The following is a 23,224-nucleotide window of genomic DNA, read 5'->3' on the forward strand; positions in this document are numbered from 1 at the left end:
TATTACATTTTTGCTTGAATTGAAGTAACGTTGTTGTATACTTTTTTTTATTTTTTCTGACATGTAACTCAATTACTTTCCCTTTCTTTTTAAATGTGTTTGGAGGCATTCTGGGGGGGAGGGGGAGGTCAAAGGGGGACTAAAAGGGGAGAAATGTACCATGTCTTTACATGTTATCTTTCATTCATTGTGAATAAAAAATATTATATATATTTTTTTTTAAGGGGAGGCTTTGAAGCCAGATTTAGCAGATTGTGCTGTTTAGTTTTCCTCAGCCTGTGTTTTGTTTCTCTCTCCTCTCCCTGTTAGATGGTGAGGCTGCTTCTCTCCAGAGGAGCCAACATTAATGCCTTTGACAAGAAGGACCGCCGAGCAATCCACTGGGCTGCTTACATGGGTGATGAGTTTACCACATCATTTACATTCTGACTAATGTTCTTTACCAGTGAATGAATGAATGAATGGACTGTGTTTTAGTCTCACAGCTCAGCTGTATGAGCCACGTCTAGAGTGTTATGTCAGAATGATGTACTAAGTAGGTTGATAAGATGTTTTCAGTTGTACTAACATGATGTAGGTGTTGCTTATGGTGCTGTGTACCACTGTAAACTAATCTATCTCTCCCTCTCTCTGCCTATCTCTCACTCACTCACTCACTCACTCACTCACTCACTCTTATCTATCTATCCCTCGCTCTCTCTACCATAGGGCACATTGAGGTGGTGAAACTGCTGGCCTCTCATGGATCAGAGGTGTCCTGTAAAGACAAGAAGGCCTACACCCCTCTCCACTCTGCAGCCTCCAGTGGAATGATCAGTGTGGTCAAGTACCTCCTGGACCTTGGTGTGGATGTGAGTCAACACGCATTCAAATGTGTAGGGGGTTTTCATAACCAAGTAATGAAGAGAGAGAGGTTGGACCAGGGGGTTTTCATAACCAAGTGACCTGATCAGGAATGTATTGTTTTGTTCTCTCTCTCTCTCTCTCTCTCTCCACTATTTTCCCTCCCTTGCTCCCTCCAGATAAATGAGCCCAATGGGTACGGTAACACCCCCCTCCACGTGGCATGCTACAACGGGCAGGACGTGGTGGTGAATGAGCTGATCGAGTGCGGCGCCAACGTGAACCAGGTGAACGAGAAGGGTTTCGCCCCACTCCACTTCACGGCCGCCTCGCGCCATGGGGCGCTCTGCCTGGAGCTGCTGGTGGGCAACGGTGCCCTCGTCAACATCAAGGTGAGGAGACCGGATGACCAACACTGTGTCTGAACTCAATAACACCCTATTCCCTATGTAGTGCACTACTTTTGACCAGGGGCCCATAGAGTAAGGCGCCGTGATGACTCTGTCTGTGTCCCAAATGGCACCCTGTTCCCTTTATAAGTACACTACTTTGTTTCAAAAAGTAGTGCACTATAAAGGGAATAGGGTGCCATTTGGGACGCACCCACTGACGCAGCACACGGCTTACTATTTGGCCCTGGTCTACATTCAAATACCAATGGAATAGTGCTAACATTGCAAACTAAATGCAATCAAGCGCTCCTCCAATACGTGTTTGATTTTGCCTGTTGTCAGCAGCACAGACTGCCGTGGTGAACCATCTTTGTCTTTCTATCTGCAGAGTAAAGATGGAAAGACCCCCTCCACATGACGGCCATCCACGGACGCTTCTCCAGATCTCAAGCCATCATCCAGAATGGTGAGTCGCTGTGAATGCTCTCAACTGAATATATATGAACCAGTAGGCTCTTCAGCATTGTCTTTTGTCTTCAAACCATGATTCACTGGCACAGAGCAATGTTACTTGCAATGTGGTTGAACATGAAGCTTCATGATGACTCTAGGGTCAAGTGGTTGACGTGTGTGTGTGTTCTGTAGGTGCTGAGATCGACTGTGAAGATAAGAATGGAAACACACCCCTGCACATCTCTGCTCGCTACGGCCACGAGTTACTCATCAATACACTCATCACGAACGGAGCTGACACAGCCAAGTGAGAACACATGCATCTGCAATTCTGTCATTGACCGAATTCCCACTTGGAGACTATGCTCAACACATTGTGGTGTGTGGGGGGTTGATAGACAGTGCATTGCAGCATGCTAATGTGTTAATCTGCTGTGGGGTTTAATGAGGACTGTGATGTGGTGTTGTTTCCAATCTTAGCTGAATCAACTGTAAGTCGCTCTGGATAAGAGTGTCTGCTTAAAGTCTAAAATGTAAAAATGTGTTGCAGGCGAGACGTCCATGGGATGTTCCCCCTTCACCTGTCTGCTCTCAGTGGGTTCTCTGACTGCTGTCGGAAGCTCCTCTCATCAGGCTTTGATATAGACACCCCTGACGACTTTGGAAGGACCTGTTTACATGCTGCGGCAGCTGGAGGGTGAGTGGACTGGTCCAGGCTTTACACCAAGGAATATTTAGTTCATGAACTGGAAAGCCACCAGAAAGAACAAACACATATTCACACTCTTACATTTCACATTGTTTAGCAGTATTGTTTAGATTTATTTAAAAAATCGTATAGATCATTAGTGCGGTATCATTTCTGTATAATGTGGTTCCATGCCATGGTGGTATTGACTTGCGCTCTGGTCTAAATTGTCTTTATATCTTCTTGAAAGAGAAGAGAAACCTGCAAACTGCTCTTGCTAGTATCACTTTTTATTATTGCTTTTATTAGCGTTATAAAAAACAGTGATACTAGCAAGAGCAGTGTACGGGTTTCTCTTTTCTTTCAGGTTCTCATTGTTACCATCCACCTGATAGCTCAGATGAAGCCTTGAACGAACAGCCGAGTACGAGAGCCTTTCTGAACTTGATATCTTGTTAATACGATAGCTCAGATGCGAGGGCCTTTCTGAACTTGATATCTTATTACCAGGAACCTGGACTGTCTGAATCTGCTGCTCAACACAGGGGCAGACTTCAACAGAAAGGACAGCTTCGGAAGGTCTGTGGCATCAAATAACTTTCATATGTGATCTTTATGATAATGGGGAATATAGTATAGGGGCATATAGGAATTATTATGGGAAATATTGGGCGGCAGGTAGCCTAGCGGTTAAGAGCGTTGCTGGTTCGAATCCCCTAGCCGACTAGGTGAAAAATGTGTATATGTGCCCTGCAGCAAGGCACTTAACCCTAATTGCTCCTGTAAGTCGCACTTGATAAGAGTTTCTGCTAAATGACGTAAATTTAAAATGTAAATGTTTTACAGCTCCAATAAGCTGTTTCTGTTGTTGATGTTGAATGGTTTCTGTGCGTTCTTCTAGGAGTCCTCTGCATTATGCGGCAGCCAATTGTAACTACCAGTGTCTGTTTGCCTTGGTGGGGTCTGGGGCCAGTGTGAACGATCTGGATAAGAGGGGTTGCACCCCGCTCCACTACGCTGCTGCCTCCGACACAGACGGAAAGTACGTCTCACACCTCTCTTACTGTTGTGTGTGTTGTGGTGCCATGACCTTTCACATTTCACTGTAGTCTGGAGAGAATGTTGTGGTGCCATGACCTTTCACATTTCACTGTAGTCTGGAGAGTATGTTGTGGTGCCATGACCTTTCACATTTCACTGTAGTCTAGAGTATGTTGTTGGCCGTGTTTGAATGCATAATAGTGTTGTTAAATCTGCAGTGTGAAAGCTTGGCCACGTCTCCTTTTGGGAAAGTGTCTCTGCTTGCTTATCTGTCTGTCTTGATGTTGGTATAATGATTAGTGAACTCTTGACCTCTGACCTCTAGGTGTCTGGAATATTTGCTGCGAAACGACGCTAACCCAGGGATCAGGGACAATCAGGGCTACAACGCAGTCCATTACGCGTCTGCGTACGGACACCGCCTCTGTCTGGAGCTGATGAGTTAGAACCACAGGGGACTAGACGCCCTGCATTCACAGACCATTTTGTCTGCGTCCCAAATGGATGTAGGGCCCATAGGGCTCTGGTCAAAAGTAATGCACTATATAGGGAATAGGGTGCCATTTGGGACAGACGTTGATATTCAGTAGGTTTTAAGGTGTGGTTGCATATTTGTCGTGGCCGCATCGTCACTCTTGATGTTCTTTTTCCAGATTGCAAGTGAAACACCTTTAGATGTGGTAAGTACCAGTTGGTTACTTTTCCTCACACTAGCTTGTTTAAGATATGAATGCAACACCCCAGTATGTCTGCAGGGGCTGGTCACTGTGTTACAAGTCTAAACTGGCCCGTCCTTGTCTTTCCCCAGCTAATGGAAACCTCAGGGACAGACATCCTGAACGACTCTGATGTCAGAGCTCCCATCAGCCCCCTACACTTAGCTGTGAGTAAAGCCTACCTGCTCCTGTAGGTGTCTCGCCACATGACAAATGGCACCCTATTCCCTATTTAGTGCACTACTTTTGACCAGAGCCTTATGGGCCCAGATCAAAAGTAGTGCACTACATGGGACATAGGGTGCTATCTGGGATGCAGGCATGGTGTTGTTGTTTTTCTACGAAAAGTTGATTGTCCAGACACTCACACACCATGTTCCTATCTGTTCCTGATTAGTGTAAAATACATGCATATTTTGACACAGTGATGATTTCCTTATTTTGCCATTTGAGTTAATCAACCTCCAACAGAGGAGAAGTAGAGTGTTTGTTTAAATCGTCAGGGACCTCTATGTTGATGCTGGGGGATGGCCCGATTTAGAGACACTGGTCTACTTTAGAGGTCTAAGTTTCTGTTCAGGCATACCACTGGTCTACTATAGGACATTGATTATATTAGGACATACCACTGGTCTACTATAGGACATTGATTATGTTAGGAGTGTATATCTGTTCAGGCATACCACTGGACTTTGCTTCAGACTGTGTGTTTGTTTCCATTCAGGCGTACCACGGCCACCACCATGCTATGGAGGTCCTGGTTCAGTCTCTGCTGGATCTAGACGTGAGGAACAGCCAGGGGCGCACCCCCTCTGGACCTGGCTGCCTTTAAAGGCCATGTGGAGTGTGTTGACGTCCTCATCAACCAGGGAGCCTCCATCCTGGTTAAAGACTTCACCCTGAAGAGGACCCCCATCCACGCTGCAGGTACGCATAGGATATCACGTAAGACCTAGAGATTCTGTAATTCAAAAGTTTTCCTGACCAAGATGGACATTTGTTTGGTCATGTTGCTACGACGCCAATGTCCACTCTAGGGATGTTTATATAGCATAGTGTGAAAATGCCGACTACACACTGATCTAAGGTCATTTTTTGTCATTCCCTAATGGCTGAGGATCTGGGGAGGGTAAGCTGATCCTAGATCAGTGCACAGGGGGACTTCTATCCAGAGCCAGGTACACAGCTAGCAGGTGACAGGCTTCGAGGGCCTCAGCCCCAAAATGTTTTATTATCTGCTGTGTTAACATCATGAGGATGTCATCTACCAATACCACTGTTCTAGAAATCTGTCTGTTCATGTGAAGGTAATAGTCGTCCAGCAATCAGCTCATATCCTCTCTGTTTAGCTTCCTCTAGCTACCAACGGTCAATCATCTCACATTCTTATATCCTCTCTGTTTATCCTCCTCTAGCTACCAACGGTCAATCATCTCACATTCTTATATCCTCTCTGTTTATCCTCCTCTAGCTACCAACGGTGATTCGGAGTGTTTGCGTTTGCTGATTGGAAATGCTGACCTCCAGAGGGCAGTGGACGTTCAAGACGGAATGGACAGTAATTCAATTGGGTTTTGGATACAATTCCTGAAATAAAGAGATTTTGACACTAGGTCTACGTCCCAAATGGCACCCTATGCCCTACTTGGTGCACTACTTTAAACCAGAACCCTATGGGCTCAGGTCAAAAGTAGTGTACCATATAGGGAATAGGTTGCCATTTGGGACTCAGCCTGGTATTGACTTATTACGGGACCCGGTTATTACCAGTTTGTAATATGACCTTGTTCTCTTGTGTATCAGAACCCCTCTGATGCTGTCGGTGCTGAGCGGACACACAGACTGTGTGTACTCACTGCTCAACAAGGGAGCCAGCGTAGAAGCCAAAGACAAGTGGGGCAGAACAGCGCTACACAGAGGGGTGAGGAGGAGAGCTGGCTGTATACGCTCACACACAGAAAGAGACGGGGAGGCTGGATGGGGCATTAATATAGGGGCTGGGGTGGGATTAGCATGGAATAGTTTGCCCAAATATACATATTATCTTCAGAAAAGTAGTTGTCCATGGGTAGTGGTGTATTCATCCCTGTAGGGGACCTGCCTCCAGACATCATTTTAAATAATTGATGATTCATTATTATATCATTGATTATTAGTTATTCAAATCCATTGTTGTCTCCCCGCCCTTCCTCCCAGGCGGTGACGGGTCATGAGGAGTGTGTGGAGGCCCTGCTGCAGCACAGCGCCAGCTTCCTGGTTCGGGACTGTAAGGGGCGGACCCTGTCCACCTGGCGGCGGCATCCGGACACATCGGGGTGCTGGGGGGCTCCTACACGCCGCCCAGTCAGTGGAGACCCTCCCCGTCATCACAGACAACCAGGGCTACACGCCACTACACTGGGCCTGCTACAACGGTACGTACTGGACTAACGGAACACTAGATCTTTTCTGATTTTCTCTCTTCAGCACCGTAAACATGTCCCTGAATTAGGCAGGCCATACAACGGTACGTACTGACTAACTGGACTGTAGCTCTGTTCTCTCCTCCATGAAGTGTACACTCATTCACTCCCTCTTGTGGCTTGAAAAGCATTCGATTGGTGTGGACGGAGCCATGTGGGGGAATGAACAAGACTACAACAGAATTAGGGGTTATGACTCTCAGTGGAGGACCTTACACTGAAACAGGACTTTGTCAGGGATAGTTAAAATTTTATTGTCAGATTTGTAGCTTTCTCTGAGAGTATTGTTGTGGTCTGCAGCGACGTCATCTTTTTCCTGTATGGGGAGCAAATTATTTTAAAAAATAAATGAATCAATCTTCCACTAGGCCATGACACGTGTGTAGAGGTGCTGCTGGAACAGGAGGTTTTCCACAAGACCGAGGGCAACTCCTTCAGCCCCCTCCACTGAGCTGTGATCAATGACAACGAGGGGGCTGCAGAGATGCTGATTGACACTCTGGGGCCGGCCATTGTCAACGCCACTGACACCAAGAACCGGTAACTACAGCACATGACAAAGTCCTTTTCTTCTGGAGAATAATGTTGTCTGGGGAAAAATGACCTCTGGGGTTGGATGAGGGATTGTAGAAGACTTTTAATACATCTATTAGTGATTTTATATTTCTATGGTATAAACAGGGTTAATTGAACAAACTTGTTTATAACAGTCCTACATGATATCGGTTAAATAAGTTTCCTCTCTCTCCAGGACCCCCCTGCATGCGGCGGCTTTCACGGACCACGTGGAGTGTCTTCAGCTGCTGCTAGGCCACAACGCCCAGGTCAACTCCCCCGATGCCTCCGGGAAAGACCTCCCTCATGATGGCTGCTGAGAACGGACAAACCAACGCTGTCGGTACGCAGCCCCCTCTCCTCCGCTTTGCCTCGCCCAGCCGGCTTAAGTTCAACATGTCTGTTTTACATTTTAAAAGTCGCTTCATTTCCTAATTGAGTTTCTTTATGTTTCTCTGTCTGTGTCAGAGCTGTTGGTGAGCAGTGCCAAAGCAGAGCTCACCCTGCAGGATGCAGTCAAGAACACTGCTCTTCATCTGGCCTGCAGTAAGGTGAGCATCCCCACATGAAGATGACGTTCATCTGAACAGTTGGCTCTCTCTGGTTAAAATTTTGGTCTGACATGTTTGACTCTGGTTTTTAAAGGGGCATGAAACCAGTGCCTTGTTGATATTGGAGAAGATTACAGACAGGAACTTCATCAACTCGACTAACGCAGCCTTACAGACGTACGTATGGTTCAGCTGTATTAATTGGGCCCTGAAGAATTAGAAGAAGTGCACTATATAGGGAATAGTCTGGCATTTGGGAGGTATCCTCATTTGCTGCTGGCTAATCTGATGGTACTTTCTCCTCAGGCCGTTACACGTTGCAGCCAGAAATGGTCTGACGGTGGTGGTTCAGGAGCTACTAGTGAAGGGTGCTAGCGTGCTAGCAGTCGATGAGAATGGTAAGATCCATAACGCTAACACTGTTTTCTTCTGTACTTCTCTTCTCAATGTGTCCAGAAATGTTTCTCTCTAGTCCACTGCTTGGTTATTGTCTTAACTTTGTATCTCCTAGCCTGCTGTTATTTCATGTTTTTCACCAAAAGTGTTGTAGTAAACGGTGATGCTCCTGAAGTGACCCTCTGCTGTTCTGTTTGAACCCCTCAGGTTACACGCCTGCCTTGGCCTGCGCCCCCAACAAAGACGTGGCGGACTGCCTGGCGCTGATCCTGGCCACCATGATGCCCGTGTCCCCCTGCAACCCGGCGCCCAGCCTGTCCTTCAGTGCCATTAACCACTACACCACCAGCCCCTCCAAGAGTGTGACCTTCGACAGCCTGCCCGTGCTGCGCAGCGAGCACAGCTCCTACTGCAGCTTCAACAACATCGGCCACCGCGAACACGATGGAGGCTTCTACAAGGATGAGGAACTCAACGACTCAGACTCAGAGACATACTGAGGGTGGTGGTGGTCGCTGCCCAGGAGGGGAGCCAAGGGCAGGCGGATGGACAGTGAAGTGGGGCAGAGGCCACAAACAAATCCACACATACACACCGTGTCTTAAATCACCACAGCCAGCTTTGGGAGGGCACGAGCCGAGACAGTCCGCACAGGAGCCTTAAGAGTCCCGCAGATGGAGAGAAAGAAATGGAGGGAGGGAGGGAGAGGGGGAGGCACAACAGGCTGGCTGGCCACACTCATCCTCTCGTACCACCAGGTGTCCTTCCAGCAGATACTGGACTTCAGAGGAACTGCTGCTGCTATACCCCACCTTTACCTTTACCCACAAAGGTCCTAAACGGTAGAAACTGTCCAGCCAACAGACAGACGGACACCTTATGACGGCAATAACCTGTAGTCCTAGGAGATAGTAGCACTTCACTGAGTGAAAAACAGACATGGACCAAAAGATGTGGAAGAAGCCTTTTCAAAACCTGTTTTGACAGTAGAAATGGGATTGAGCGTTTTGGGCTGAGAAAAAACATAAGGAGTGATGTTTTATGAGAGTGATGGTCATGTTTATCCGCACACTAAGACAGTCAGAACGCACCTAGCCTCTTGTCTGTAATCCACGTGGGAGGAGGGGAAATCATTTATTTTTTATGAACAAACATTTTAATAAAATCATTCATGTCTTAAGCTCCTGACCCTCTGGGAACCAAAAAATTGTAGTATTTGCTCTCATGAGTAATTTCAAAGAATTTCCATCCCCAATGGCACCCTATTCCCTTTATAGTACACTACTTAAGACCAGGGCCCATAGGGTTCTGGTCAAAAGTAGTGTACTCTATAAAGAATAGGGCGCCATTTAGGATGTAGATTTTGCATACTGGTATGTGAGCAACAGGACTTTTTACATTTGCGTTATTAAACCTACCTGTCCTTTGCCCTCTAGAAAATATTTTAGAAAGTAAATTATTCATTCATGTATTCTTTCTTGTGATATTTATGTCATCATCATTTTGTGCCTTCTTTAGTTACTGAGTGGAGGTTAGGAGAGTAGGGGCAGCTGTATGAGCGAAAGCAATGATGCACACTAAGTATTACAACGTTTGTGAAAAGCACTGATACTATTCCGAGGCAGAGGCGGAAAACATGCCTCCCTTGGAGAGGAGAAACACTGTAAACCAATCGTAGGACAGCAGCATTTAGATTTTCTTCTGTTGAAAAAAAAAAACATCTATATATATTTGTCTTGGTCTTATAATCAATGTATTTTGACAGGTTTTGCTTGCTTTAACTTCTTCAAAAAAATGAAACCACTCAATCCTTTTATGTGATGCCTTGTTCAAACCCCCGTTTTTTTGTCTCTTTTTGAAAATCATTTTAACTGGAAATATGTACAATACATATGCTATGTTAGGCAAATCAGGAACAGGAGGTTCACAGGTTTTTCGTGTCCTTTTTTTTTCTTTAAAAGGATGAAACTAGCATGTACATATGAAATAGTGACTGAATTCGAAACTCCCATGAATTCTTTCAGTATCTGAAGATTGCTGTATATTTTATGAGTAATAAAATAAAGAAATGAGTTATGTTATTTAATAATGAACTATGGGTTATCTGTTTTATGTGACAACCGCAGTATCAATTTCTAGGGGCAGTGACAGTGGTGCTAATCCCAAAAGAAAGGCTAATACAACAAGGAACAAGAAGTCTATTGGCAAAGTGATGAAAATTGCATTTACTTTGGCCTAACGGTGTGGGTTATGTATTTTATTTTTCATGGCTTCCTCAACATTACAGTTTTAAGGGCAACAATAGCCTACATTTGTTTACAACTCGCAGGATTTCCATACGTGAGCTTTCAACAGCACAGAGCGTTGCATCAGCACGAGATCGGAAGTGCGTCAAATCTTTACAGCATTGTTACGTCATCACTGATAAACGTTGAAACTGATCAGAAACCGCTGGAGCAGTTCAGTCTGATCCTCGCTAGTGCTGGAGGAATGCGTTTGTTTTCGCTCTGGATGCGCGTTCATTTTGGCAAGGAAATGTGCTGATTTTGCAAGGAGATGGAGAATAAAGAGTGCAAGGTAGGCATGTTATTTATTTTTTAAATCTTCAATTATAGTAATTACTGTGGATTAAATATTGTTTAACAAATGAAATAATGTGCTATTCATGCTGTAATATCAAACTAGAAAGTCTATGGCCGGGGAGTCATTAGAGTTGGCTAAAGGTACAGTAAGTAGAATGTGGGTGAAATGGGGGTCAAAGGTTATGACAGCGCCTTCATAAATACGTCCTAAATGGCACCCTATTCCCTATGTAGGCTAGTGCACTACTTTTGACCAGGAGCCATAGAAGGGTTGGCTGATGTCACGAAAATGATGCTCGCGCATCGATGGCCGGAAGTCGTGTATCTTGTTATGATTCTGAACCTCAGCTAACAACAAGCTGCCATGTGGGGAATCGTAGCTCTATGGCATGTTTCAGCTCGTTGTATGGTGTTATTGATACCAAGTCTTGTTTTGAGGTGTTTTGACTGATATCATGTCTATGTAATGGCTAAAATTCGCTACCTAGCTAACCAACAACAACTGTAACAATGTATTTGATACGAGTTTATTGTTCAAATGTATTTATGTTTGCATTAAACATTTAGAGACTAAATATAGTTTACATGTTGTCTAAGTCAAACCCTGTCTATTTTGCCCCATAGTTGCATGCCAGTTTTGTTGCTAAACAACCAACCCCTCTATAGAGTGTCACAGTGGAGGTGTGATAATACCCATAAAAGCTAGCGGTCAAACAGGGAAATGGTTCCAATCGTTTTTCCACCATTCATTTTTCCCATAGGCGATTTTAGAAACACATAAAATAAGGGCTGTATTTCGTGTAGGCTTACCCTGGCGTGACGTTTTTGTAACCATGTAAATCTCTCTCGGACAAGGTGACTTTTATCAGTATATTCGGCTCCATTTACTCTCAGATTCGAAAATGCTAATTAGCATCAAAGTAGACATCATGCAAAACTACAAATCCCTGCAAGCTCCTGCATGTCATCTCTAGCTGACACCTTTGCTAACAGGTATTGTGTCAATTTAAAACTTGCACTAGACAGTTCACAGAATTGTCAATTTAAAGAAATGCAGCCAATTTATTCATATACTACATTTAGCTAACATTAGATAGTTAATCCAGAGATTCTTACCTTTGCCTCGATCAGCATGATCATCATGGCATTTGTAGTTCTTTATGATAGCCACATTAGCAGCTAATAAGCATTACATTTTTGGGAGGTAAATACAGGATATATTGATAAGTCACCTTGGCCTAGAGAGATTTACACGGTTATCAAAACGTCACACCAGGGGTAAGCCTACACGAAACACAGACCTTATTTTAAGTGTTTCTAAAATCCCCAATGGGAAAAATGAATGGTGGGACACCCAGAAGGCTACGTCAACGATTGGAACCATTTCCCTGTTTGACCACTAGGTTTTATGGGTATTATGACTCATACTGTGGGACTCTATAGGGTCAGCCAAAATAAGTGCACTATATTGGAACTAGGGTGCTATTTCGGACACAAGCATAGAAATGATGCATTATTATGTGACCATAGAAATAGAATCACTAGAAAGGATAGAGCCTCTGACCTTGGCAATTTGACTGGTAAACTGAACTGTACACCTGATATGATGTTCTGGTGATTCTATTTCTATGAATATGATGCATTATGATGTGACAATGAGAGTTGGGTTAATGGTGCTCTCAAGGCAACCGGGAACTCGAAGAAAAAAAACTAGGTCAAATCATGACGTCTGTGATCTTCAGGTCGGAAAGTCGGAGCTCTAGAAAGATGCCAGAGTTTCCGACTTGGAATTCCTTTTTACATTTTGTGGTGGTAATTTTACCCCCTTTTCCTCCCCAATTTTTCGTGATATCCAATTGGTAGTTACAATCTTGTTACGATCTTGTCTCATCGCTGCAACTCCCCATCAAAACGATTTTTCCCAGTCGGAGCTTGTTTTTTTTCCCGATTTCCCAGTTGTCTTGAACGCACTGAAGTCGGAAGTCAGAGATTTCCCAGTTGTTTTGAACACGGCAAAAGGCGACACAGTAGGTGACATCTAAACATGACTTTGTGCTGTCTTTCAGAGGTCAGAGGTCAGTGGGAATGACCTCACCCTCATAGACCTGGATGACCACATCAATGAAGCTGATGTTATGAAGGAAGTCAGGTAAGTGATTTACACTAATTACACATTTGTGACTGGTTACAGGATCACATAGGCCTACAGATTCAGTAGTAGGTCAAAGGTCACCACCTATGGAGAGGTAGGCCCAGAGCGATGTATTTAGAGAGTTGGGACATTGAGATATAAACTCAGCAAAAAAAGAAACGTCCTCTCACTGTCAACTGCGTTTATTTTCAGCAAACTTAACGTGTAAATATTTGTATGAACATAACAAGATTCAACAACTGAGACATAAACTGAACAAGTTCCACAGACGTGTGACCAACAGAACAAAGGGGGGGGTCAAAATCAAAAGTAACAGTATCTGGTGTGGCCACCAGCTGCATTAAGTACTGCAGTGCATCTACTCCTCATGGACTGCACCAGATTTGCCAGTTCTTGCTGTGAGATGTTACCCCACTCTTCCACCAAGGCACCTGCAAGTTCCCAGACATTTCTGGGGGAATGGCCCTAGCCCTCACCCTCCGATCCAACAGATCCAGGCTCTTACATGGCAGAACACTGACATTCCTGTCTTGCAGGAAATCACGCACAGAACGAGCAGTATGGCTGGTGGCATTGTCATGCTGGAGGGTCATGTCAAGATGAGCCTGCAGGAAGGGTACCACATGAGGGAGGAGGATGTCTTCCCTGTAACGCACAGCGTTGAGATTTCCTGCAATGACAACAAGCTCAGTCCGATGATGCTGTGACACACCGCCCCAGACCATGATGGACCCTCCACCTCCAAATCGATCCCGCTCCAGAGTACAGGCCTCGGTGTAACGCTCATTCCTTCGACGATAAATGCGAATCCGACCATCACCCCTGGTGAGACAAAACCGCGACTCATCAGTGAAGAGCACTTTTTGCCAGTCCTGTCTGGTCCAGCGACGGTGGGTTTGTGCCCATAGGCGACGTTGTTGCCAGTGATGTCTGGTGAGGACTTGCCTTACAACAGGCCTACAAGCCCTCAGTCCAGCCTCTCTCAGCCTATTATGGACAGTCTGAGCACTGATGGAGGGATTGTGCGTTCCTGGTGTAACTCGGGGCAGTTGTTGTTGCCATCCTGTACCTGTCCCGCAGGTATGATGTTCGGATGTTCCGATCCTGTGCAGGTGTTGTTACACGTGGTCTGCCACTGCGAGGACGATCAGCTGTCCGTCCTGTCTCCCTGTAGCGCTGTCTTAGGCATCTCACAGTACGGACATTGCAATTTATTGCCCTGGCCTCATCTGCGTGAACATGCCTTAGGCATGCTGCAAGGAGGCATGCTGCAATGTGGCCAGGGCAATAAATTGCAATGTCCACTGTGAGCCAAACGGAGACAGGACGGGGGAAGGGCATGCAGTGGCAGACCCTGGGCATTTTTCTTTTGGTGTTTTTCAGAGTCAGTAGAAAGGCCTCTTTAGGGTCCTAAGTTTTCATAACTACCGTCTGTAAGCTGTTTGTGTCTTAATGACCGTTCCACAGGTGCATGTTCATTAATTGTTTATGGTTCATTGAACAACATTTTACATTTTAGTCATTTAGCAGACGCTCTTATCCAGAGCGACTTACAGTTAGTGAGTGCATACATTTTCATACTGGCCCCCCGTGGGAAACGAACCCACAACCCTGGCGTTGCAAGCGCCTTGCTCTACCAACTGAGCTACAGGGGACTAGCATGGGAAACAGTGTTTAAACCCTTTACAATGAAGATCTGTGAAGTTATTTGGATTTTTAGGAATTATCTTTGAAAGATCCTGAAAAAGGGACGTTCTTTTTTTGCTGAGTTTATGTATACATTACATGACACAGTAGATATCCATATGACAGCTGGCTCCCCATGGGCAATATGGACATTTTAAACAATGCTATGTAACTGAACATCTATAATTAGAATGTACTTATAATGAAAGGATAAATGAAAGGCTCCAAGGCGCTAACATGGAGTCCTTTTTAAAAGTTGGCAGAATTCTCTAAATATTTGGCTCTGGATAGGCCGAGTCATCTCAAGAGTATTGGAGCCTATTCTATATATCTATTCTAATTCTAGAATGATTCATTCTAATTCTATGATTCTAATTCTATAATGGGAACACATCCTCACACTCACATTATAGCAGTGACCTAAGAGAGATTCCTTTTTCTCTATCTAGATCCCATAAAGATCACAGAGAGGCTGAGAGACTGACCAAGTTGGACGAGGCTGTTCTAGAGACAGATACCCCAACTCAGTCACAGGAGGTTGAAGGAGAGAGTGAGTTGGACGAGGCTGTTGCCATCCCATCTCAGTCGCAGGAGGTTGAAGGAGAGAGTGAGTTGGACGAGGCTGTTGCCATCCCATCTCAGTCGCAGGAGGTTGAAGGAGAGAGTGAGTTGGACGAGGCTGTTGCCATCCCATCTGAGTCGCAGGAGGTTGAAGGAGAGATTGAGTTGGACGAGGCTGTTGCCATCCCATCTCAGTCGCAGGAGGTTGAAGGAGAGATTGAGTTGGACGAGGCTGTTGCCATCCCATCTCAGTCGCAGGAGGTTGAAGGAGAGATTGAGTTGGACGAGGCTGTTGCCATCCCATCTCAGTCGCAGGAGGTTGAAGGAGAGATTGAGTTGGACGAGGCTGTTGCCATCCCATCTCAGTCGCAGGAGGTTGAAGGAGAGAGTGAGATGGACGAGGCTGTTGCCATCCCATCTCAGTCGCAGGAGGTTGAAGGAGAGATTGAGATGGACGAGGCTGTTGCCATCCCATCTCAGTCGCAGGAGGTCGAAGGAGAGAGTGAGATGGACGAGGCTGTTGCCATCCCATCTCAGTCACAGGAGGTATGATGTATTTTTCTATTACATGTATGAAATTTCATTGAGATATTTTGTGTTTTAATGACGCAAAATTGAATTCCAGCCTAACTCTGCTTTCTGTTGTCGCCATCAGGATGCAGTGGTGACCTTCACTACCGTGACCCAAAGGATGCAACCTCCCAGACCAGCCTCACCCTCAGCAGGGGAAAGAGAAGCTACCCAGACCTACACACCTTTGTGCAGGACATGAAGGACGCAGTAAGTTGCTCTTTGGCTTCCCCATGCATCCCCTAGATATGTTCCCTGTCTCAATTGCATACTCCTCGTGTCCTCTCTTCTCGCCTCCTCAAAACCCATTGGATGAGAAAGCCAGAGGTCCCGCCCTTCTGACCTTCTCATCCAATGGGTTTTGAGAAGGAGGTGAGGAGATTGAGAGTCTCCTATAGTCTCGGGCAAATACAAAGGACTCAACGGACCAAATAACCAATCAGGGATGTCTGGGTGTGGCCTAGTTCCATAGAGGTCCATCCATAACGTAATCTAAGATAATAGAGGTAATGTCCATCCATAACGTAGTCTAAGAGAATAGAGGTAATGTAATTCATTGTGTACTTGCATTTATTTACTTTTCAGCCATTGGAATCTGCTGAGTGAGAATATGCGTGCCGGGGTGAGTTATAGTCACCTCTAAAGTAGTTAATGTTGGTAAAATGGACCAAACATTCATTTGTGGAAATCCTGCAGGACCTTTAATCCTGAACCACTGCTTTAATTGACAAGTTTGAGTAAATGGTTCTAAGTTTTGTATCAGTGCAGCCCCTTTAACAAACTAACTCTGTATGGTCTTTTAACATTGCAGATGAGCAGACATGAGTTTAGTGCCAAGTGCATGGATATTGTAGCATGGGTGATGGAGTCTACATCCACTGTGGTTGTTCCCGCCCTTGACCTCACCATGCAGATAGAGCTCTCTGATTCGCCAAGCTCTTCTGGATCAGGAAGTAATGAGGCAGGAGAGGTGACCTCTCTTGGCCGCAGCGTCAGATTCAGCTGTAGTGGAGGACCCAGCAAGTGCACCAGCGCCAGAACCGCCTGCAGCACACGCACTCCCACGCCTTTCCCCTCCTCTCACAGGTACCTAGCCCTATCCACTCCTCTCACAGGTACCTAGCCCTATCCACTCCTCTCACAGGTACCTAGCCCTATCCACTCCTCTCACAGGTACCTAGCCCAATCCACTCCTCTCACAGGTACCTAGCCCAATTCCCTCCTCTCACATGTACCTAGCCATATCCACTCCTCTCACAGGTACCTAGCCCTATCCATGCCTCTCACAGATACCTACCCCTATCCACGCCTCTCACAGGTACCTAGCCCTATCCCCTCCTCTCACAGGTACCTACCCCTATCCACGCCTCTCACCGATACCTAGCTCTATCCCCTCCTCTTTTTGCAGGTCTTTCCTGTTATAGGTACAAATATCCATTCCAGATCCACTTAGTGAGAAATACTACTTAGATACTACACAACCACTCTAAAAAGTTTACTCTAAATGTTAATGTTTGGTCTGAGTGTGGTTTGAGATGGTTCACAATGCTTCCTTTGAATAACAATAACAAGGTTGAGTTTGTGTCCCAAATTCTTGGATCATATTTTTTATTTTGTTACCATGTACTATTCATTTCTGTTGTGCATTCTGCAGGTCCATGACCTCTTTGCTGAGTGAGAACGAAGAGCGATATGTCTCCTCACCTGAGGTTGGCGATAGAGAGATGAGACACAGACTACACTCAGCACCACTGAGATCTGTGTTTGGAATCTCTGAGGACTCTGTCTTCGACATGGTCCAGAGCGGCCAGTCGCAGAGTGACATCGTACTGCCGCCGAAACGAAGTAGACAGGAGAAATACAGACTTAGCAAAATATCAACGGACGGCAAGTTAATGATGGGTATTGTCGAGTTGGTTATAAACCTTCTCACCTCCAGATTGGCTGAGCTAATGCGAAGTGTCAGTCAGGGAACTCTAGATCCGCTGACTGGAAGTATCTCAGCAAGTCAACAGTTTGTCCAAGAGATGCTAAGCATGGCGACTTCTAAGATGTATTCCCATGCCATAGAGCATATTGCGCTCGGCCACAAGTCTCCCCTTGAGTTAGAGAGGGAGCTTGAGGCCATCTTGGGTCCTCTGGCTGGACAGGTCATAGTCATCATCATAGATAGCATCACCAAGGCTAAAGCCAACGGAGGAAATGAGGGGAGAGCGACCAGCCCCTTGACCTATTTTCTAACTGCCATTTCGGCAGAAATACAAAGCCTAGTGGTTCACAGATCGGCTAGCAGACCATCCACCAGACTGTCCAACAACGACCCACTGCTGAACATTTCCAAATCGAAGGTCTTAAGATCAGTTCTGCTCAAAATGGCAGAGCTCTTTGGCCAAGGTCAAAGTGAAACCTGTCTAGTTCCACTAGTCCAGAGTCAGTCCAACAACTCCATTTGCGACTGGACTGTGAATGCAGGCACCATTCATCCAAGTACATTTCTGTCTGACAACAGAATGACAGAAGTGTCATCCGATGTTGTGGATCTTGTACTTGAGGTTTTTTGGACAACAGGATTTTTGGATAACAGGAACCCGTCAAGGCCACAGAGTGCCTGCTCCCACAACTCAGCTAGTGGAGCAATAGATAAGAGAGCTCTTGCTGGGGACTTGGTCAGACAGGTGTCTGTCAAACTCAGCCCGTTTGTCTCTGAGAGTCAACTCTCCACCATGTCCATGACAGATCTGTCATCATCTTTTTCTGACTCCACCTTGAAGCAGTTGTGTTCTCGCTCTGTTGTTGCTCTGGCAACTGCCTGTCAAGCAATCAAAACAGAGCTCGAGAACCAGAGACCTACCAACCTGGCAGCCAGAGACCTACTATCGTCTCTGGTAGAGACCATTGAGGACATGGATATCTCTGACATCCTCCAGGGCCCGTCTGCCATTTTGGAGGAGGCTGCTGTGATAAAGCACCCAGAGATGTCCACCTCGACAATATACAGATCTCTGCTTCTCGACTCATCTCTCGCCTCCTCTAAGATGGTCACTGAGAGCATTATCTTCAACAACCCATGCCCATCAGAGGAGAATGTGAGTATTCAGAAGGAGCGCCCTGCTGATAAAGTTGACATCCTCCTTGGTCAGCCAGTGGAGGAGTATATTGTCAAAGCTGAGCAATGCATCACTCAGGTCATTCAGGATGCAGCTGTGACATATACTGCTGCGCTGGATAAAACCGACACTTGTGGGAAACTGTCGGAAATCCTATCTGTCCATGTTTCCTCAGAGAATATTGAGGAGGCATCCTCTGATCTCTTTGGTGGAATTATTTCCGACCTGCATGAGGTATATGAGGTCAATAAGGCCTCCAAGCGTACGAAACCAGGTCGCAAAATGTTCTGGGTGGAAGTGAGTTCAGGTTCCCAGAAGATTTACACCAAAACCCTGGACAAACTAAGGAAGCTGTTCACCTCCAACCATCTCACTGAGGGAAAATATATTCCTGTGCAAATCGAGCTCTCTGCAACTGGACTACTTGTAACTGAGGCCACTGTGGAGGTATCTCCTGTAACTGAGGCCACTGTGGCAGGAATCTCCTGTACAGAAGACAGACAGTAAGACCCCTTCTAAGTCCTCAGCCCACCAGCTCACCCTCGACACCTGCACTAAAGGGGTAATCAAACAGGTGATCTCGGTGCTGAGGGTGGACACTTCAAAGGAAGACTGCTCCGCTTCCGTTGGGGAGAGCAAGACAAATTCATCCTTCGACTTCAACCAGAAGTTGGACTCGATAATTTCGAAATTGGAGGACCTCACCATTTTGAGTGATGTGACGTCAGCCGAGATTGCCACACTCATGCGATCTCTTAGTGCAGCCAGCAGAACCTCTAACATTTCCATCCAGAGCTTTTACAGTACTGAGTTCCGAGCTAAGGCCAAACACATTGTGAGTGAGACCATTCTCAGAGCTGCTAGCAAAGCCAACCATTCTTTGCTACAGGGCATGCCTAGCACCGCCTTCTCACACCATGTGGTTTCTACAGCCGAAGATATAGTAAATATTATCATGCAAGACCTTGAAAGTGTATCCCAGTACACTGTGGACGACGCAGACTCCTTCCCACTAGGAGAGAAAAAGCTGGAGTCCCAGCTCAAACCCAGAGTTGTCTTTGACAACTTATTGGATGCTGCTCAAACCATGTACCACAGAGTAAAGGATAGACTGAACATCTTTTTCTCTTTTCCACCAGTGTCAGTCACCACAGCCAAAGATGTGCTGGACTCCACCCCTGTGGAGACACTCAGACGCATTAAGTCCCCTGACACTGCTCTTGTTGAGGACAGGAGCCGCCCTCCGTCTGTGAGAAGTGAGAAGCCTTTGTCAAAAGTCTGTTTGGCTAAAAGGTCTAAAGCCCTTGTGTCTTCAAGTGGCTCTTCAACAGACCACCATGTAATTGACACATGCAGTGAGGATGTCACTCTGCCCACCAGGAGTATGTCAGTTGTGAGCAACAACAGTTTGAAGAGAGCCTCTCCTCTCCACGGCAGTGGTTTGAGTGAAAGTTGCAAACCTCTTGTGGCTCTAAAAGACGTAACAGTGGCAGTCAGCCAAGAAGGCTTTAGCAAAACTGCAAAGAAGATGCTCAGCTTGATCCTAAATGTGATCAAGTGTAGAGTGGCCAACTCTGAGAGTTCATCTGTTGGGCAGATTGCAAGTCAGGAGTGTCTGATAGCCACTAACATGTTAGACTCTTTACTGGAGAGCCTTGACCAGTTGCCTGACATGAGCGCTGCCGATGAGATCACAAGGACAGAATCCCATACCTCTATCGCAATGGACGAGACAGGTTCATGGTCAACGCTTGTGAGCCAACAAGAAATAAACATATCTGACACCAATATCATAGTGAAAACTATAATGGACACATTGAAGACGGACGACCCAGAGATGACTTCAGCAGAAGAAAATCTGGATAGGCTCCTGTCAGTTGAAGCCCTTCAAGGTGCGTCTGACAACCTGATCGCAAAGGTCCACGGTCTCATTCTGGAGATAACCATAAGCCGCCAGCTTCAATCCATGGCTGGCCACAGAAGCCTCTCTCCACCAGCGCTGCCTAAGCCAGCCCTGAGGAAGCTGTCAAAGGACGATGCCTCAGAGCTCATTTACAACTTTGCCCAGACTTCTGTTAGGAGTGTAACGATCCCTGCAGTCTGAGTCGGTTTCTGTCTGGGTATTAGTTTTTCTGCTCGGGATCTCCAGTTTCCCGAGGGTTCTGGAACGCTCCCTGCCTGGTTGCCGGGCAACGTTGCTAGGCGGGAGCTCTCTTGATTTCCGCACCTGCATCCCATCAGCAATCTGCACACCTGGTCCTGATCATCACCCTTCTTAGGCTCTGTCCTAACATCCATTCCCTGCCGGATCGTTAGCCATGAACAGTATGTTTGTCCGTGTATCAGCCTTGGAACTTCTAGCGTTAGTTTTGTTGTTTTGCACCTTTTTGACTTGCTGTATACTTACCTCCGTTTTGTTCTATCTGCAGTCACTCACCCGGAACCTTCACCCAACCTCTGCCTGATGGTCGGCGGCTGCCGAGCCATTACTGGACCTACCACTGCACCCTCAACAACCCATCCACGCCACCCGCTCTGTTCCCTGGATTATTCAGCCTCACTCGTGGATCTATTAAATAAACACTCACCTTTGTTTCAATTTACCTTGTCCTGGTCTGCTTCTGGGTTCTGGCTTAGTAAACCGTGACAAGGAGACTCCTGGGGCAGTGTATGGGAAGGCCTATGCCACCCTCGGCTGAAATGGTTTTGGATCAGGTCATCAAGTTGATGACAGACGTGGTGATGGACAGCCTGACTTATGGGTCCAAGTCTGCAATGGAGGATGGTAAGTGAAAGTATCTATTTTCATCTGCATAGGACTTAATTGTAACATGATGCTCAATACATTGCGTTTTATGATGTAAAATTCACTGGTTGTGTCCAGAATGGCACCTTATTCCATATTTAGTGCACTACTTTTGACCAGACCCTATGGGCCCTGGTCAAAAGTAGTGCACTATAAAGTGAAGAGAATGCCATTTGGGACACAGTGACTAACTTCCATGGCTGCGTCCTCTTCTCCCAGTTATTGTACACAGGTCGGTCACACTAGCGTGCTCTTCTCACTCAGACACCAGCAATGCCGCAAGTGACATCATTCATGGTGTTGTAGCTGACCTTAATGCTACTGAGGAATTCCCTGCCAGGAGCCTTAGCCCGGCTGATGTAAAGGCTGACGGCATGGCCCGCCTTCCCTCTGCCAGAGGGGAAGAGACTAAGAAGAACAGGAAGTGGCATTTCCTACCGAAAATGCATACGTTTCCAAAGATCATGATTAAGGTAGGGTGCTCTGTGTTTTGAGATTACCTCTGTAAGGCAGGGCTGAAATTTACCCTACAGATTCACTACACACCTATTGTCTCTCAGCATTAGAACAATACTGTTGTCATTGTCTTGAGGAGGTTGAGTGAGGACGCTGTAATACAATCCTAATACACATGGGAGAGAGTCAATGGGTATGTCCCAAATGGCACCCTATTCCCTATATAGTGCACTACTTTTTACCAGAGCTCTATGGGCCCTTGTCAAAAGTAGTGCCTTACATAGCGAATAGGGTGCCTTTTGGGATGCACACTCTGTATTTTACACAGGCTCAGTTGTCCTGATGTGTTTTGTCAACAGCTGTTCAAGACAAAAGGGGAACCGAAGAGCCACCCTGAACTGGATTGGCTGCCTACCAAACGTCTCAGAGAGACTCATATTTCACAGGGTAAGTGATAAGCATCGATGTTATATTGATATATCACCCTATGACAAGCTTGTTAAAACAGTGACAACAGATACAGGCAGACGGACAGACAGGCAGACAGACATGCAGGCAGGCAGACAGACATGCAGGCAAGCAGACAGACATGCAGGCAGATGGACAGACAGACAGACAGACGGACAGACAGACGGACGGACAGACGGACGGACAGACGAGACGGACAGACGGACGGACAGACGGACAGACGGACAGGCAGACAGGCAGGCAGACGGACAGGCAGACAGGCAGGCAGACAGACAGACAGGCAGACAGACAGACAGGCAGACAGACGGACAGACACAAACATACACATTCATTTTCTGATTATGAAATGTTCTTATGACAGATGCTGAGTGTGAGGTTCCAGAGGTTCCATCCACTTCCCCACCCAAGGAGGACCTGACAACCACACCGGCCCCTGCTCCCCAGGAGTCCCAGTCCCGTAAACGCCCTCTCATAGTCAGGGTGTTACACGCTCTCTCCAGAGCCATCTCCAAACCATTCAGAGGAGCTTCTGGGAAGAAGAATTAGCTAAATGCCTGATTTCATTAATATTATATTTTAATCAGAGCCTTTATTTAATAAAACATTACTGCATTGATTTCAGTCTATAATAGTCTTAATGTATGTGCACGATAACGGTAAAGTACTTCAAACCACATAGTCAAAAGTATTCATAGTGAAGTACCGTTTATTATTATTGATTGTGGAAATACACATAATA

The 23,224-nt window shown here is 46.1% G+C and overlaps 2 protein-coding genes across 2 annotated transcripts; both read left to right on the top strand.

The window, feature by feature from the left end:
- Positions 1-280: 280 nt before the first annotated feature.
- Positions 281-9,715, top strand: LOC121586941 (serine/threonine-protein phosphatase 6 regulatory ankyrin repeat subunit A). The gene is given in 26 exon segments (XM_045215473.1): positions 281-397; positions 709-851; positions 1,023-1,235; positions 1,624-1,642; positions 1,645-1,701; positions 1,881-1,995; positions 2,239-2,385; positions 2,887-2,955; positions 3,278-3,418; positions 3,743-3,854; positions 4,071-4,097; positions 4,226-4,300; positions 4,858-4,941; positions 4,943-5,060; positions 5,605-5,704; positions 5,937-6,054; positions 6,330-6,408; positions 6,411-6,455; positions 6,458-6,547; positions 6,964-7,135; positions 7,347-7,440; positions 7,442-7,493; positions 7,619-7,701; positions 7,796-7,878; positions 8,008-8,099; positions 8,305-9,715. Coding segments are annotated over 26 exon segments (2,709 nt in total). The 5' UTR covers positions 281-309; the 3' UTR covers positions 8,598-9,715.
- Positions 9,716-10,653: 938 nt separating this feature from the next.
- LOC121586942 lies at positions 10,654-23,101 on the top strand. Its single transcript, XM_045215474.1, has 12 exons — positions 10,654-10,674; positions 12,746-12,828; positions 14,967-15,067; positions 15,734-15,858; positions 16,460-16,734; positions 17,303-17,493; positions 18,217-19,052; positions 19,234-20,834; positions 21,407-21,540; positions 21,826-22,034; positions 22,377-22,464; positions 22,847-23,101. The coding sequence occupies exons 1-12, from the start codon at positions 10,654-10,656 to the stop codon at positions 23,029-23,031; spliced, it is 3,849 nt and encodes a 1,282-aa protein (XP_045071409.1). The 3' UTR covers positions 23,032-23,101.
- The last annotated feature ends 123 nt before the right edge of the window (positions 23,102-23,224 follow it).

This window comes from Coregonus clupeaformis, unplaced genomic scaffold (genome assembly GCF_020615455.1).
Source record: "Coregonus clupeaformis isolate EN_2021a unplaced genomic scaffold, ASM2061545v1 scaf0452, whole genome shotgun sequence".
NCBI lineage: Eukaryota > Metazoa > Chordata > Actinopteri > Salmoniformes > Salmonidae > Coregonus > Coregonus clupeaformis.

What these genes read in the sequence shown, in the direction of transcription:
- LOC121586942 (XM_045215474.1), top strand. Translation starts at nt 10,654, where the DNA reads ATGGAGAATAAAGAGTGCAAG. An exon ending in TTTGCCCAGACTTCTGTTAG is followed by an intron (nt 20,835 to 21,406) that starts GAGTGTAACGAT and finishes AACCGTGACAAG; the next exon opens with GAGACTCCTGGGGCAGTGTA. An exon ending in AGAGACTCATATTTCACAGG is followed by an intron (nt 22,465 to 22,846) that starts GTAAGTGATAAG and finishes TTCTTATGACAG; the next exon opens with ATGCTGAGTGTGAGGTTCCA.